Source organism: Larus michahellis, chromosome 11, assembly GCF_964199755.1.
Source record: "Larus michahellis chromosome 11, bLarMic1.1, whole genome shotgun sequence".
NCBI lineage: Eukaryota > Metazoa > Chordata > Aves > Charadriiformes > Laridae > Larus > Larus michahellis.
In genome coordinates, this window is record NC_133906.1 from 12,742,197 (window position 1) to 12,758,005 (window position 15,809).

At 46.0% G+C, this 15,809-nt stretch overlaps 1 protein-coding gene across 3 annotated transcripts in view; it reads left to right on the forward strand.

The window, feature by feature from the left end:
• Positions 1 to 4,223: 4,223 nt before the first annotated feature.
• Positions 4,224 to 15,809, forward strand: part of NR3C1 (nuclear receptor subfamily 3 group C member 1) — a 67,358-nt gene continuing 55,772 nt past the window's right edge. The window contains exons 1-2 of one of the 3 annotated variants that reach the window (XM_074603557.1): positions 4,224 to 4,610; positions 6,839 to 8,030. In XM_074603557.1, coding sequence (XP_074459658.1) covers positions 6,853 to 8,030 — 1,178 coding nt within the window. In that variant the 5' untranslated portion in view covers positions 4,224 to 4,610; positions 6,839 to 6,852. Of the gene's footprint in view, positions 4,611 to 4,768; positions 4,820 to 5,031; positions 5,784 to 6,838; positions 8,031 to 15,809 lie in introns of those variants that run through there. The other 2 variants (XM_074603555.1, XM_074603556.1) reach the window with 2 other exon arrangements.

Here is a 15,809-nt window from a genome sequence, read left to right on the forward strand (position 1 = left end):
CTCTTGATCCTGTTTTTTCAGCATATTTATTACTTCTTCCTCAAATTCAAATTTCCTAGTGGAAATAATTCTTCACTCTATTGTCCAAATATATGTTGTTCTTTACACAGAATACTAATATGTGTGCCATTTGTAGACATTTTGAGATGGACAAAAAACTCCTGAAGTCTTTAGTTAATTAACTATTCATCTGTAAAACAGCCACGGTATTTTTATGATGATTGCTATAGGGCATAACTGGTGTATTTAGAAGAAGACAACTAGTGGAATTTTTGGAAAAAAAAAAAAAAAGAACCCAAAACAAAAACCCACCAAACCCTAAACCTCCACCTCTAAATTTTAAGAAAGGATATACAAATTTTACTAAATTACCGTTCTGCTCAGGTTAGCAGAAAATGATCTAACAGTGTTGACATTTTGTGGAAGACATGATCTTCTTAAGATTCTTATCAAACAGGAGTCAAAGCCATAAAAACTGTTGCCCCAAACAAAATTCATTACCTATGTTGACACTTTCAGCAGAATGGAGAAATCCTGTGCTGGACAGACACAGGATAAGAGGAACCACATATTCCGAGGTTGCAGTAAGAATTTTCTTAGTATTTTTTCTTCCGGGGACTAGTGAGGTCCCTGCGGTGCGAGAGCGCAGCTGTGCTGCTGCCACTGCACACTGGGCAGGCACGAGGTGTGCTTCTGAGCAGGGGCAAGAGATCTTCATACCAGGGCTGGGAAATTTATTAACAGAGAATTTTGATGACACAGTTTGTCACAACAGTGCATTCCCTTCTAGAACCCAACACCACCTTCATATTCTTCTGATCATAAGAATTTTTGTATTTTAAATATGAATATAAAATAAAACAGGTTGAATTCAAGGAATATAACACTCATGCTCAGTAATGAAAATATTTTGAAGGCTGATTATGTTCCAAGAAGAGTTGTCAACGCCAGTTGTTTAAGAAATTCATAGATTTTTAGGGAAGGGATAAAAATAATCATCAGCAAAACGCAAGCCACAGACTTTCAGCCCGTCACCTTCATCATCTTCTAGGCATTTACTTGAACAGGAACAAAAATCACAAGCCTTTTAAAGCCTAACTTATTTCATACCTTTTTATAAACTAGCAAAGATGGGCTTTATTTAACTCTGGCCATCATCGTATAACACATTTTAAGTTACGTACAGGGTAGCACGTTACTATTGTAAAATGTTAGCCAAAACATGCACGCTTACCAAGTTTTTACATTACGTTTATTTTTCCAATGTAGGAGTGCCCTAGGGAACATTTCTGTTTGAGGGAGAACAAAGGGAGACGGTGTGTTGGGGTTGTGCAGTCACATAGGGTAACTCGCAGGAGGCTAGAAAGACTGCAGAACTACTCCTCTGTCACTGCCGTGCCTCATCCTGCGGGCTTTGCGCTTGCTTCAGTACCACTTGCAGCTAAAAGAAGGGAGAAACAGTAATACTCTTTTCCCAGCTTTATATACTGTTTTACATACTAGAAAATACCTGAGGTTTTTCACCTACTCAATTCAATACATTTAACAGGGAACCAATCTAAGAGACAGAACTCGTCTGTATTGTAGCAACCTGAAGACGAAGAACAAATCTAACTTTGTATCTGAACATGAGGGGTGCTGTGCAGTTTACCGACAAATTGTGAGTTTTACCAACAACAATCTTGCAGTGAATGCTGCTGCGCTTAGCAACAAGTGAAAAACATCCTTCAGGAGAGTAAGAACGAGAATCCTTTGCCCTGGGCAGACCCTGCTCCTGCACATCCTGCACTCCGGCCTGCCTCAGTGTCCCCTGCTTGCTGCTTTGCACTGCTGTACGGTGTCCCTGGCTGGTGCTGGGGAACAAATTCTGTACGGATAACCTAAGATCACGGATAAAAGATGACATTAAGATATGGAATTATTCATTAGAGAAGGAATGTCCTACCCATTACCGTGCAGAACCAGCTGTAATTAAGCATCCGAGCGTGTGTTTATAAACAGATGTTCTCATCTAAATGTCTTAGAAATAAACAGCTTTGTTATACCCGTTCCAACTAGCCACAGCCAAGTGAAGCCACCGCGCAGCGGCGTCGCAGCTCTGCTCCGCAGGCTGGTGTCTCCCACGCGCACCCCACGCTTGAGTTTACCGAGTTTCAGCGGCAGGAGGGGTCCCCAAATGCAAGGCAGTCCCTCGGGTAGAATATTCACAGAGCAATAAACTGAAGTAAATTTTCCAGGTATAGACCCTGAAGGGCTTCATGCTTCGAGAGACATTCTTGCCTGCCTTTCATACCCAGGGCCTCGGCAACATTCCTGTACCTGGTAACAAAGATTTCATCGTATTTGTGAATAGTCCGACTTCTGCTATTCTATTCCCCTTGTATGGGAAGAAGTGTTTCCTGTTAGCTGGGAATTTGTTGCTTCATTCAAAAAGCACCAGGAGACAGTTCTGAGTGCTATTTTAAATACATCTTTCAAAAATGCACTAAATTAAGGGAGATTGCAGAGGAATATCTAGAATTTTTACAATCATTTTTTACCATTTGTGAAACATAAGTTAATATTAAGCTAACACCACATGCATTTATTTTGCATTTTTAAATGTAAACCAATATCTTCCAAAAAGTTAATGTGGTGTGTAAAAAACTTACTACTTAAAAAAAAAAAAAAAGGGCAGATCAATTGTGCTTGAAAATCTGTGCTTTTACTTGGCCTTTTCTTTGCCTTCCTTATAGAAGAATCCCCAAATCTGCATTTAGACAGCTGGAATGACAAATACATATTTCATGGATGTAGCCTGTATTATGTGATTTATTGGATGCCATAATAACCATTTCTAGATACTAACTCCTTGTCAACACAGTCCCAGGGCACACGTTATCTGCTCATTACCTCCCAGCTCATTTAGTTGTCCCAGATCAGAACGAGGGATAGCTTCACTACCGGACGAGCGCCGTTTCTCATCCCCCATCACCTGAATTTCTGTCAGTTCCAGGGAAAGACAAACCCAAACACTTGTTCTATGCGGAAAGGGCAACCTCTTCCCCCCGGCTCTTCCTCCACTTCTCCCAGGCAGCAGAGTTTTCTACTTTGCTGGTTTATGGTCTACTTCATTGATATTTTTAACTTCAGGTCTGCTTCCGTACTGACCATTTCTGACCTTTTCTTGCCCAGAAAGGTGTTGGCAGGAGTGGGGGGGGGGCAGCAGGCCTGGACCAGACTGAGCCGCCAGGCACGTCCCGCCGCCGGCGCTTCCTTCTTCCATGCCCCTGCAGTCTAAATCAGACCAGCACACGACCCGCTTGCCATTTTTATTTAAAAAATGACAAAATCTGTTAACTTCTCAGGGAAATGCTTCTGTGCTGTGATTTGTGAAGTTTACTCGTATTTCTCAATGAAAACATCTATACTTCCAGTGCTCACCAGGGGACAAACGTGTGTCCCTCTCCCTGACCCCTCGGTGTTTCTTCTCATTCCCTCAGCTATTCTGAGGAGATCCTTTTTGCCTCTTTGCAGGGACTTGCCCCCACATCGTCCATTCCAGCGGATTCCCGTCTCTAGGGCTGTTCGGCGGGCTCCAAGGTGCCTCCCCATGACTTTTTGCCTCTCCTCAAACCTCGCCTGGCCGAGGCGCTGCGCGGCCATCACGGTGGACGGCGGGCGGCGGGACGGGGTCGAGCGCGGCGGGGCGGCCGCTGGAGCACGGCGGAGGCGGCGGGGGTCGGGGGGCCTGGCCGCCCTGATGCGAGCTGCCGCCCCGGGGTAGCTGCTCCCCCCTCGGTAGCAAGTTGAGGAAGTGAAAGGGGAAAGAAGCGGGGCGGCCCGGCGTCTTCCTCGGCGCGGTCACTCCGGGCTGGCGCCCGCCGGCGGCCCCTCAGCGCCGCGCTGCCCCTCCGCGGCGGCGGGGAGCCGGGGCCGTCGGTGAGGGGTCGAGCGCCGCCTGACAGGCCCCGCCGCGCCGGCTGCAGTTGCCCGCCTCAGCCAACAGGTTGCACCGTTCCCCCTCGCTTGGGCCCGGCGGGCGCTGCCCGGCGTTGCCGAGCGAGGGGCGGCGGGCTGGGCTGTGCCGAGCCGTGCGGTGCCGAGCCGTGCGGTGCCGAGTCGAGCGACGGGGCGGCGGGAGCGGGCGCGTCGGTGCTGCCGCCCCGGTCGGTGCTGTCTCCACTCCCCCTCCACGTCGGGGAGGCGGGGGGAGGGAGGGGGAGGGGGAGGAGGCCGCCGCCGTCCTCCATTTTGTGGCGGGGGCAGAGCGCCGCCGAGAGCGGCGCTGCCCAGCGGAGGGACGGGGCGGAGGGGAAGGCGGCAGCAGGAGGAGGAGGAGGGGGGGGAGCGAAGTCCGCGGAGGCAATTAGCGCTAATTAACGGAGGGGGCGCCGCCGTGGTGGTGGACGGCGGGCGGGGCGGGCACTAGATCAGGGTTTCGGACCGGCGGCAGGAGGAGGAGGACCGGGACCGGGGAAAGCAGTGCTGGCCGCCGCGGCCCCCGGAGGGGCGGCTGTCGACTTCCTCCCGCCCGCTCCCTCGCTCCTTCCAGCCGGCTGCCGCCCCCCGCCGCGGGGCGCGATGGCAGTTGGCGGCTGAAGGAGCCCCAGCGCCCTCCCCTGGACGAGGTAAGGGCGGCGGGGGTCCCGCGGGACGGGCGGGGGACAGCGCCCGGGCCGGGGAAGTTCCCGGGAGGCGGGTGGGGGGGCGTCGTCGTCCCCACAGGAATGCCCCGAGCCGGGGGGGGGAGGCCGGGCCGCGCCGCGCCGCCCCCGGAAGGATCCCGGGGTGGGACGGTGCCGGCGGCGGAGCCCGGAGTTGCGCGGCCTCCCCCGAGGTGGGTGCCCGGGGGGGCGGCGGGGGACACCACCCCCCTTGGGCCGGCAGCCTGCCAGCCCCCGTCCTTCGTCCGCCCCGCGGCTGGCCGCCGCGTCGCTCTGGGGCTTGGGGGCTGCTCGGCCTGAGGGGGGGGCGAGGAGGGGGGACCGAGCCCGGAGCGCAGCCTTGCAGCCATGGGCTGGTCTTATTTTGCAGAAGTGGGTGTGCCAGGGAGACAGCTCAACAGGTCTCGACACATTTCTTGAAAACTATACTTTGCACGGGAGAATTTGTTGTAATCTGGCAGTTTTAAGTATTCGCAGCTTTTTCCTCCTTTGGGCAGGCTCTTGCATCTGATTTTTGACACGTTTCCTACGCTGGATGGTTCGCTGATATTTTTTTTTTTTTTTGACGTTGGGGAAATTGTCAAATGGAATAACTACATTTTTTTCCTCCCCTTCATGTGAGAAAAAAAAAAAAAGAAAAAAAAAAAGGCAAAACTGGAGGTAGATAGGTATAATTTTTTTCCAGTCATCGCTGTGGCATCCACCTTAAGCGGCCGAGCAGTATCCCACGCCGGGAGCGGTGGGTGAGGTTTCGGGGGGCTGCCCCCCGCCCTGCGCCGCGTGCCCTGGTCCCCGCTGGCAGGCGGCCACGGCAGCGTGGCAACCAGCCACAGCCGGGAGAGCTGGGCCAGCACGGCCAGGGACCCTCGGCTTGGGACCACGAGGGGCTGTGCAAAGTGGCATCGAAGGACCAAGAAGGGTTTTGGCGTTGAGGTTCTCCTGCTCGGGACGCCTTTGCCCAGGCCGGAGCTGGCTGGGGCCACCTTAAAATTTTCACACGTGGGGACTTTTTGTTGATCGCAGCCTTAACTTTGGCATAGAGAAAGCAGCAGCAGCAGCAGCGTTCATCGTCGTCAGCCTGGAGAAAATGGGCGACAGAGCTGGCGGGTTTCTGATTAAGACGACCGTAAACTTGTTGTGAGCACTCTGGGGTCGCTCTGCTTAATGGATAATTCGGTGGTCAGGCTTTAACTTGGGCATTGCCTCTCCTTTGGGGCTGGGGGGTGCGAGCTGAGCGCTGTCGGCTACTTGCTGTTGTGTTAGGCCATAGGCAAACAGTATAGAAAGTTTCCCTAAGAATTTACAGTTATTCTGCAAATATTTATGCTCTGTGCTGAAAATAAATGTAGTAAATACAAACAGATGAAATTTAGGAGATTTGTTTTCAGTGTTACATGTGTTTGGAGAATAGCCGTGAGCTGTTGAAGTGTTGGAAGCTACTAAAAATTCTGCTTTATTTTTAGTTAGCTTTTATTTATAAATTTGATATTTATTTAAAGAATTGCGTTTATTTCAAGATTCATGAGTTGTATTTTAAGCTGAAGCTATGTGAAGATAGCAAACTTTATGTTTTGTGAGGGAGGGGTTGTGTAGTTCCTGAACAATAACAAACCCCTTAGGCTTTGGCTGGCTGGTGGGCACCGTGTTTGGGAGCTGGCTTGGGAGGTTTCGGTACCTGTTGTGGGCGATGCAGGGAGACGGAACTGACTTGGGAAGGGTGGTGAATGCCTTCTACCCTGCCCTGCTCAAGATGTAGTTAAATAGCAGGGAAAATTACCCTCCAGAATTTGTAAATTGGATACTTTAACAATTCTTATGCTTCCTTACTTGTCAGGATGAGTAACAGAGCCAGAGAGTTGTTCAGAAAGACATCTCATGCTGTAGCCTGATTCCGAGTTGCACGCAGGCAGACTTACCGCTTCATCCAGGTTTAGCAAAGCTGTAAAAAATATTCTTCCTTGTTACCAGTCAGAAATAAACAAACAAACAAACAAAACCCCCCAAGTACCAAAACCAGTAGGTTTGAGAAAGATGTGGCACATGTCAGTTTGTAGCTTGACTTGCTGGGCTTTCATTCTCAGAGTAGCTAAACCAGGTTTGCTAGGCTAATGATTTAGACTTTTTTTTTTTTTTAAGCTATTATTAAAATATCCTTGCTGTGCTAACTTTGAATGCTTCTGATCTTTTTATAGCTAATGTTAAAGTAATGGATTCCAAAGAATTGCTTAACTCGTCAGATCAAGACGAAACAAGGAAAAATGCGCTCATCAGTACCAAAGGAGGGATTGTGATGGACTTTCATCCACCCTTCAGGGGTGGAGCTACTGTACAAGCCCCTGTGTCTACATCTCCTCTCCCTGCGTCTTCTCAGTCAGATTCCAAACAGCAACCTGCTCTGGCTGACTTTTCAAAAGGATTAGTAAACAATGTGCCTCAGCCAGACCTTTCCAAGGCTGTATCGCTCTCGATGGGACTGTACATGGGTGAAACAGACACAAAAGTGATGGGAAACGACCTTGGATTTTCGCAGCAGGGCCAAATCGGCATCTCTTCTGGAGAAACGGACTTCAGGCTCCTGGAAGAAAGTATTGCGAGCTTGAACAAGTCCTCAAGCCTGGCCGAGGACACAAAGGGAGCAGTATCTTCTGAGGTGAATCCACTTGAGCCGGATTTCCCAGCCATGGCTGGCCACAACATCCCTTTAGAGTCAGGGACTGCAGTCCAAAGCCAGGTTGGCTCAAATGGTGGCAACTTGAAATTATTCTCTGAAGACCAAAGCACCCTGGATATTCTCCAGGATTTAGAATTGCCGCCGGTATCGCCTGGCAAAGAGCCCAATGGGAGCCCGTGGAGGCTTGACCCATTGCTAGATGATGGTGGCTTGCTCTCCCCTATCTCTGCAGATGATGCATTTCTCCTGGAAGGAAATCTCGGTGAAGACTGCAAGCCTCCTATTTTATCTGACACTAAGCCTAAAATTAATGACCGTGGTGACCTTTTACCCAGTTCCAAAATGCCGATGCCTCAAGTGAAAACAGAAAAGGAAGACTTCATTGAACTCTGTACTCCTGGCATAAAGCAGGAAAACATGGGCCCAATTTACTGTCAGGCAAACTTCTCTGGGTCTAATCTGCTGGGTACTAAAGTTTCTGCCATATCTATCCATGGTGTCAGTACCTCTGGGGGACAAATGTATCACTATGATTTAAATACTGCATCGCTCTCTCAGCAGCAGGATCAGAAACCAATTTTTAATATCATTCCATCTCTTCCTGCCGGTTCAGAAAATTGGAATAGGTGCCAGGGATCAGGGGATGAGACGTTAGCTCCTTTGGGAACGCTCAACCTTTCTGGCAGACCTGCTTTCTCTAATGGCTATTCAAGGTAATTAGTTTTTGTTGCTCTTTATTAAAATATTGCGAGTATGTGTTGCACAACTGCATGCATGCTGGTTTGTGGTTTTTTGGGGTTTTTTTTACCTTTCAAAGTCAGTCATCCCTTTGTCGTTTGTTACGTGTGGCTGTCTGGTCAGACATCACGGCTGTGTGTTTGTGCTGTAGTACGGTAGTAGCTTTAGCCAGGTACTCATCTATTGGTATTAAAGGGAAGAATAGAGGAGGGGAGCCAGTATGCTTTAAAAAAATAAGTAAATAATAATTTTAAAAAACTTCTAAGACACAACCTAGAGGGAGAATTGAGTACGTGGTAGAAGGATCTATACACAAGGCAGTCTGGAAAGGAAGTATTTAAGCGTATACAAAAGCTACTTCATTCTCAGGGGTTAGAGGATCAATCGCTCTGTGGTGGGTTTTTTTTTTTTTCTTCCTAGTGTTACTTAAATGTTATGCCCAAAAATAACTTGGTTGCTGGGTAAATTTCTAGAATTACATTGAAGCTGAACTGGAGTTTTAGCTTTGCTTGGTATTGCATTTACCTTACATGGACAAGAAGATTCTGAGTAGGAAATACTCAGCAGTTTGTTTAATAACTGCATTTAAAGAGATAAGAATATTTGCAGTAAGATTTAAACATACCTAGAATTTAACTCTTAAATAGAACTGGAGGAGGGCTTCAGTATAGGTGGTTTTTTGAGAGCAGGGTGTTTTAGGGGAGCTGGTTGGTATGTATTCTGAGTCACTTTGTAGCAATGTTTTCTACAAGTAATTCAATAGTGCAGATACTCAAGTAAACACTTTTCCTCTGCCCTTCAAGAGTCAGCGCAGTGGTGGCAGCTTTCTCGGTGGCTGGCTGTGTCTGTCCCCCACAGCCAGGGATGGGTTCTGATTTGGGTAGGAGCACCTGGGTGGATGTGTTCTTAGCCAGTCTTTCTTCAATGTACGCTTGCACCAGCTCGGTGTTTGGTCTCGACGGAGGAAGAGGTTTTTGCTGTGTTTCTGCGGAGTCTCAGTTAGAAGATGGCTCTTGAAGTCCACATACGTAAAACCAGTAATCGTAGGCTCTTAATGAAGTATCTGTTTTAACTTTCTTTTTTTATTGCCCCACTGACAATTGCTCCCCAGAGCCCCGCCGGGGTGGGGCTCTCTCCACGCATTATTTGCTCCATTTTCCCACGGTTGGAATGAGGTGTGTGAGGATTTCTTCTTTGTTTCAGGAAGATAGCTTTTAACTTGCTTTCATTCTAAATTTCTTTCGTAGTTTTTGATTCTTATACTGAAGATGTATTATTGGTTTTGTTTTGTTATTTTTTTTCCTTTGAAGTGTTTAAAGCAATGGGTAATGTAAGGAACCCAGAAAGGAAAATTAGATTTGTGGATAAATTGCACTTTGATAGATGAATATTGAATGTGCCTTATCATTTATTTTGAGAAAGTAGAAATCCTGTGTGCTTACCTTTCGCGTGGAAGTCCTACTTCTGTGTTGTTTTCAGTTTGTTTCATGGGGATTTTTTGGTGGTGTTTTGTTTTGTTGATTTCTTTTTTTTTTATTTTGCTCTTGCTATATCGTTGATGGCAATTGTTATAAAACCCATATCTGGGTTTGGGAGGTGAATTTCAGTGACTGTTTAAGTAAGCAGATTCCTCGTAGATCATGGAAACATCACTTTTGAGAATACTTCTGTAAAGTTAATGCATTGTTTCTATTTACAGAACTATTTGGATAGAACTAAGTGCATTTATAGGTGAATGGTTTACACGTAGATGTTTGCCTGGCTTTTGGGGAATTTAATAACACCAATTTTACATACTATATACTATGTTTCCAAAAATGTGATGAAAACCCACTCAAGCTACTAATGTGTACAGAATACATGTGACCCTCGAGTGAAAAGGAGAGCAGTGCTAGACACTGTCGTCGCTCTCTGAAGCGGTGTGAGGAGCGTGCTGGGGGGTGTGGGAGCAGAGCGGGTGGCAAGGGGCAGAGGAGCTGCAGAAGCCCCCGGCAGAGCGTCCTCCGCAGCATCGGCACGAGCCTGCCCCACCGCTGGGCAGCGTTAGCAGCCTTGTGCTGCCAGCGTTTACCTCCTTGCTTCCTGTGAGGTTGTCTTACATTTTATTGCCACCTTTTGCCTTAAGATTATGGATTTTTTTTTTATTAATTTAAGCAATGTGTAAAGAATTTTGGGGTGGCTCCTAGTTGAGTTTTGCATAAAAATTAATTATTTCTAGCCTTTATGGAAGCTGTTCTTACTTCCCAAGGATCTTTACACCCTAAAACTACCAAGTCCAATTTTAAAACCAACATTGTTTTGGTTTGCTTCCCACCCTCCCCCTATAAAATAGAGGCAACTCCATCTCCCTTTTAAAATGTTTGAGCTACTAATGAACCCTGGGTTTGAAGCAGGAATTCTCTTTCTTCCTGAACCTTGCCAGAAATATTTGGTCTAAACTGGGTTAGTTTAAGGTGATGTATTGTGGGTTTGTTTGTTTATCTTACAGAAGACTTAACAAAATTGGCATTTGTTGTAGAAATAAAGGAAGGACTATCTTGCCAGGTTCCTGTGGTCTTTTTTTTTTTATTATTATTATTTTTTTTATTTTAGGTACTGATTGTGTGAGGTGAAGGCTGGGATTTTGAGAATTCAGAATTGCTAAAATTCAGTTTCCAATAGGAAATATTTCTTGGTGTTGGTAGAATTATTTGACTATTCATAACATATTAATTATATATGAGACATATGGGAAGAAAAGCTGCAGCTCTGTCCTGGTGTTCAGGTAGTATTTAAGCTGACTGTTATAATGGAAAGCATGTAACGTCTCTTTATAGACACGCAGTCTTGAATTGATGTAATGCAATTTTTGAGTGATTTTGCTTCTAAGGATAGCACAGCATGCTGTCTTTAATGAGACAAGTGATAATCAGGACTGAGAAAACTAATCAATTTCCCTGTGAACGGCAGGAGGTATTCTGAAGTTAACAAGCAGAATAGGAACTTCATCAATGTGTTCGATGTGAATGAATTGCCAATCGCCAATAAATTGCTGTCTGGATCTTGGGGTTGAGGAAGAGCCTGCCGGTGCTCGCGCTGATGTGCAGAACTTGGAGCTGCAGCTCCGTGTTTCGTCAGTGAATCCTCCAAATCTTCTGGAGCGGCAGCAGAACTCCAGAGCCGGCAAGACAGTGTTGTTCTGGGGCTACTTTGGTGAGGGCTCCTGCCGGAGCCAGCAAGCTGCCGAAGGGGAAGATGGAGAGAATAACAGGCGGGGAAAAAGTAGGCTAACTGAGAAAATTTGCTTTAGACTTTCTTTTTTTTTTAAATAGTAGAAGTGGGACAGTATCTGGAAGAGGAATAAAACAGGCTGGAAGCATTTGGTAATTGCTTCACTGAAGAATTAGAGGGTTTGATGGTGTCTGTCTCTGATGAGATATTATTTCTGATTTATTACACAAGCGCCAATGAAAATTGTTAAATTTCAAGGAAATGATTTTAGCAACGCACACTCATAGGACTCTTGCGTGGTATATACATTAAAATCCATTGCCTGACTTTTTTTATTCCTTTGACTTCCTGGAGATGTGGCTTGTTGTGGGGGGAGTGAAGGACGAGGAGAAACAGCGCAGCGACGCAGGGGTTTCTGTCTGCTTTTTCTCTTAGCCTACAGCCAGAATTTACAAAAACTGGGCCCCATTGGCAGTGTTACGGCTTCTCTTATTACATTTGAAATCATTCCTAGTACTTAAGCTTGTGGGGGATAAGGATCATTAAGGAAGTCGAAGAAAGGGCAAGAGCTGAGTGAAGCCATGAAAGATGAGAATCTGGAAGGGGGAAGAAGTTTTGCTGGTCAGTTGCAGTCCAGAACCTTACTTCCAGGAGAAGTTCCCTTTCTGCCGTCACGCTTCCACCGGGATTCTTCTTGCATTCGGATGTTTTACTAGAAGGAACGGATGGGGAAGGGGGGGCGGGAGTGATCGTTTGCTAGAAATGGTAAAGGTCAGTTGTCCGTTTGTCTTACTGCATTGTTTCAGCTTGGCTTCTGGCCAAGGCCGTTGGCTTGGCAGGTTGGAGGTAGTACTTTAAATGTTGTCTGACTCAGCAGTATATAATGTATGGTACATACGGAAAAATGTCTCTCTTAATAATTCTATTTTGATATAAAAACCAGACTTGTTATTTGGAGTGTTCCAGGTTTCAGTAGTCTGTGTTGTGATTTGTCAGCTTAATGTAATACTGTACTTGGATTTTGAGTCTTGGAAGTGCACGACAAAAAATCTAATTGTTTTGGCAGGAAGGGATGAATCAGGAATGTCCTGCAACATGTGCCGTAAGGCACTGTGAAAAGGTAGCTCGGTAAATGATAGGCCATGTAAGGTGTAATCCACTTTTAGCTGATCCACTCAGCTAGCTGAGAGCTGAGTAGATTTTTGCAAGTCCAACCCAGATTGTTAATTTCTGCTAATTTATTTCCCCCTACAATGATCTCTATTTTAAACCTAGTTCTAGCTTATAAAACATAAGTTGATTTTTGTTGCCTATTACTTTTTTTTTTTTAATCCATCTTAAACAATGGTTGAACCCCATTGTACTCTCCTGGCAGTGAACGCAAAACTATAGTTGAACCAGCTCTACTCAAGGAATCTTCTCTGAATGCAAAATACATGTATCACACAACTTCTAAATAATACATTTCCTGTGTTAAAGATGACTTTTGCATCTCCAAGAAAATTTGCTGTCACTGTGTAAGTGTTCCTTCTTACTTTGACTATTACTGCTCATTCTGGAAACGAACAAGCAGTAACTGTTCTATGTGTACATGTAACTGCAAACTGGAATTATTTCTACGTTTTTAAAAGGTTAAGAGAGTTCTCCTCTCTTCCTAGGTCCCCTTTTAGAGCCACCACCTAGCAGGTGGGCCTTTGGGGACTTCCTCCATTTTTTTCAATTCTTTTTCTTTTTAAATGCTGCCTAACTTCAAGTAGTGAAAAACCCACTGGTTGCATTTGTTACACTTGGAGAAATTCGGTATGTTGTTTCTCTTATTTCCACGCTAGATGCAGTATCTCTGTCCCTACTGTTCACCAGTGCATGTGCTGATCCCAGTTGAGTTTCCAAGGCAGATACTGTTTTTCTAGCAACCAAAACTCTGCAGTTAGTCCCGAGGGTGATGGCAAAGGGGATGCTCCTACCAGTGCGTCTTTGGGCTCAAGTTAGGACACCTTTGCAGCTTCTCACTGCCTCACCAGTCAGATCTAGTTCAGTGGAACAGATGCTGGACTGACTGCTTTGACTCCTCTAATACATTGGTTGCAAAACTTTTAGCCAATCAAGAAAGCAAACTTCTAAGTCATTATCCTCGTATTGTAAGCTGGTCATAAAAAGAAGCTAATAGATCTATTTTTTAAATTCGTTTAGTAGTCTGTGGCTTCTGGGTCTCTTTGGGAGTGCAAATGAGGGATCCAGTGTTGCCACTTTAGTGCAAAATGTGATTTGGAGCCTTTTTCTTTGGACATTTTGTTAAAGCTCTTTACTGCTGGCCTGGGGAACATCCATTCTCCCACCAGTGGATGTCGTGATCAGTGTCTTCTCCACAAGCCTTACAAGAGAGCAAGTACTCAGCACTCAGAAATGTGCCTGGGAGAAAATGAACATATGTTTCTTGGTAGTAACTTTTCTCCTCACAAAACCCTTGCTTGTGGAATATTGCAAGACACAATTAAATCTCCATTCATTTTCTGGCATAGATGAAGACTGCCTGAGCTGATAGCCTACCACTGCTGTGCTGGTATACATAACGTGTGCATTCAGCAAACGGGTTCAGTGCCATTGTTCTTGAGATAAACAACATACCAATAAAATCCTATTTTCAATCCATGTTATACGCAATGGGAAAATCCTTCTAGAGCTGTAGTTACAATTGTGTTGGTTTTGTGTTACTAAAATAACTGAAAGCTTGTAGCCTCTGGCATACAGAAATAAACTCTAAATCGCAGTCATAAAATGATCAACTTCTAACTGTTCTTAGAAACACAGAAACAAGTGTGTGCGCGCAATAAGGTAGTTTCTGGGAAAAAATATTTAACTATACAGTAAGTACACTGTGCCACAGACCCAGGGAGCTTGTTGCGTTAAGCTCTCTTTGGTTTTATAGTCTTTGTCTCCCAGAGTCTGGCAGTAGACACAAATTTTAATCTTATTTACTGCAGTATTAATGTATTGCATTGTTGCATGTACAGATTATTTGTGTTCTCATCACAGCGGTTTTCTGACTGATTCACTATAGTGTGATACCCATTTATAATACAGCCATTGCTTAAATACCCAAAACACTTGTAGAGCAGGAGTTAATCCTGTTCTCAGTGTTGGGTTCTGGAAATACTAGGCAGATACTGTCAGTGGATAGCCTCATCCCCATGGGACAGGAGTGAACCAACACAGCTGGAACAGATGACACACGAAAAAAAGAAATTATTTCAGCTCATTGTCTTGGCACTGACTTTACATCAGCTAGTTTCAAATATCTGTAGGAAAAAAATTAAATGAAAAAATTACAGTTGAATTTGTCCGTATGTGAGGGTAGAGGAATTGTGACTACGGCTTTGCTGGTCACCTGCAAAGAGACCCACAGGAGGGTGACCTGCACAGACAGTACTCCAGCCGTGTGTTGGAGCACTTAAGTATTGCAGGCTTAATTAAAAGGAAACCGAAAGACTGTGGGTGTGCAACTCTGGCTGCCTTCCCGCAGGAGCGCAGGAAGGTGCAGGCTCTCCCCTGTGCACAGCAAGTCCAGCACCTTGAATTATGGTAGTTACTGGAGGGGTGAGTAATTGTGCTTCCAGAAGTAGTGTGTTGGGTTGGGGAAAATAATTTAGTGCAATTACTTTGTCTCTCTTGGAGGTTTTTCTTCTTACCTCATCTTCACTACAAAGAAGGTGTAATATTGTGCACATGCCTCCTACGTCCTTACCTGACTCAGCTGACACTAATCTCCGCTGTGACGTTTTTGCCAGAATTATTTTCCTGCCTGAAACAATGTCTTCCTGCATGTGAGCTATGTATTGTATTGCTGGAAATATAACTATATGTGCTGTGGCAAAAGCATGTCGCTTCTACTTTTGTGGGCTGTGCTGCTGGATTTATCCCATGACCGGTTGGTGTGTCCCGGAGGTGTGTTTCGGCAACGGGGTGAGATGTGGGCGCAGCCTTGCCAGCTCCCATTCAGCGAGGGGTAGTGCTGGCTGGCACCCGGGGTGTTGCTGGTTCTGTAATGCAGGCGATGGCAGCTTTTCCTGCTGCTCTTACAGGAGACTTAACCCTGGATTCCAGGACACGGTGTTACTTATCCAGGATATCATGTAGAGTTTTGTAATAATGGTTCCTTAAATCAATAATCACTACAATTGTGTGCATTTCTGGAGGAAATCGTGCTCTTCAGAAGCCATCTTGACATCTTCTTGTAGAGTGTATTTCTGTGCCAGCCAGCTGCATTCTTAACATAGTCTGTATCAATCAAAAGAAGCATGGCCACCAGGTTGAGGGAGGTGATTCTACCCCTCTGCTCCGCTCTCATGACACCCCACCTGCAGTACTGCGTCCAGCTTTGGAGTCCTCAGCACAGGAAGGACGTGGAGCTGTTGGAGCGGGGCCAGAGGAGGCCCCGGAGATGCTGGGAGGGCTGGAGCCCCTCTGCTGTGAGGACAGGCTGAGAGAGCTGGGGGGGTTCAGCCTGGAGAAGAGAAGGCTCCGGGGAGACCTTGGAGCCCCTTCCA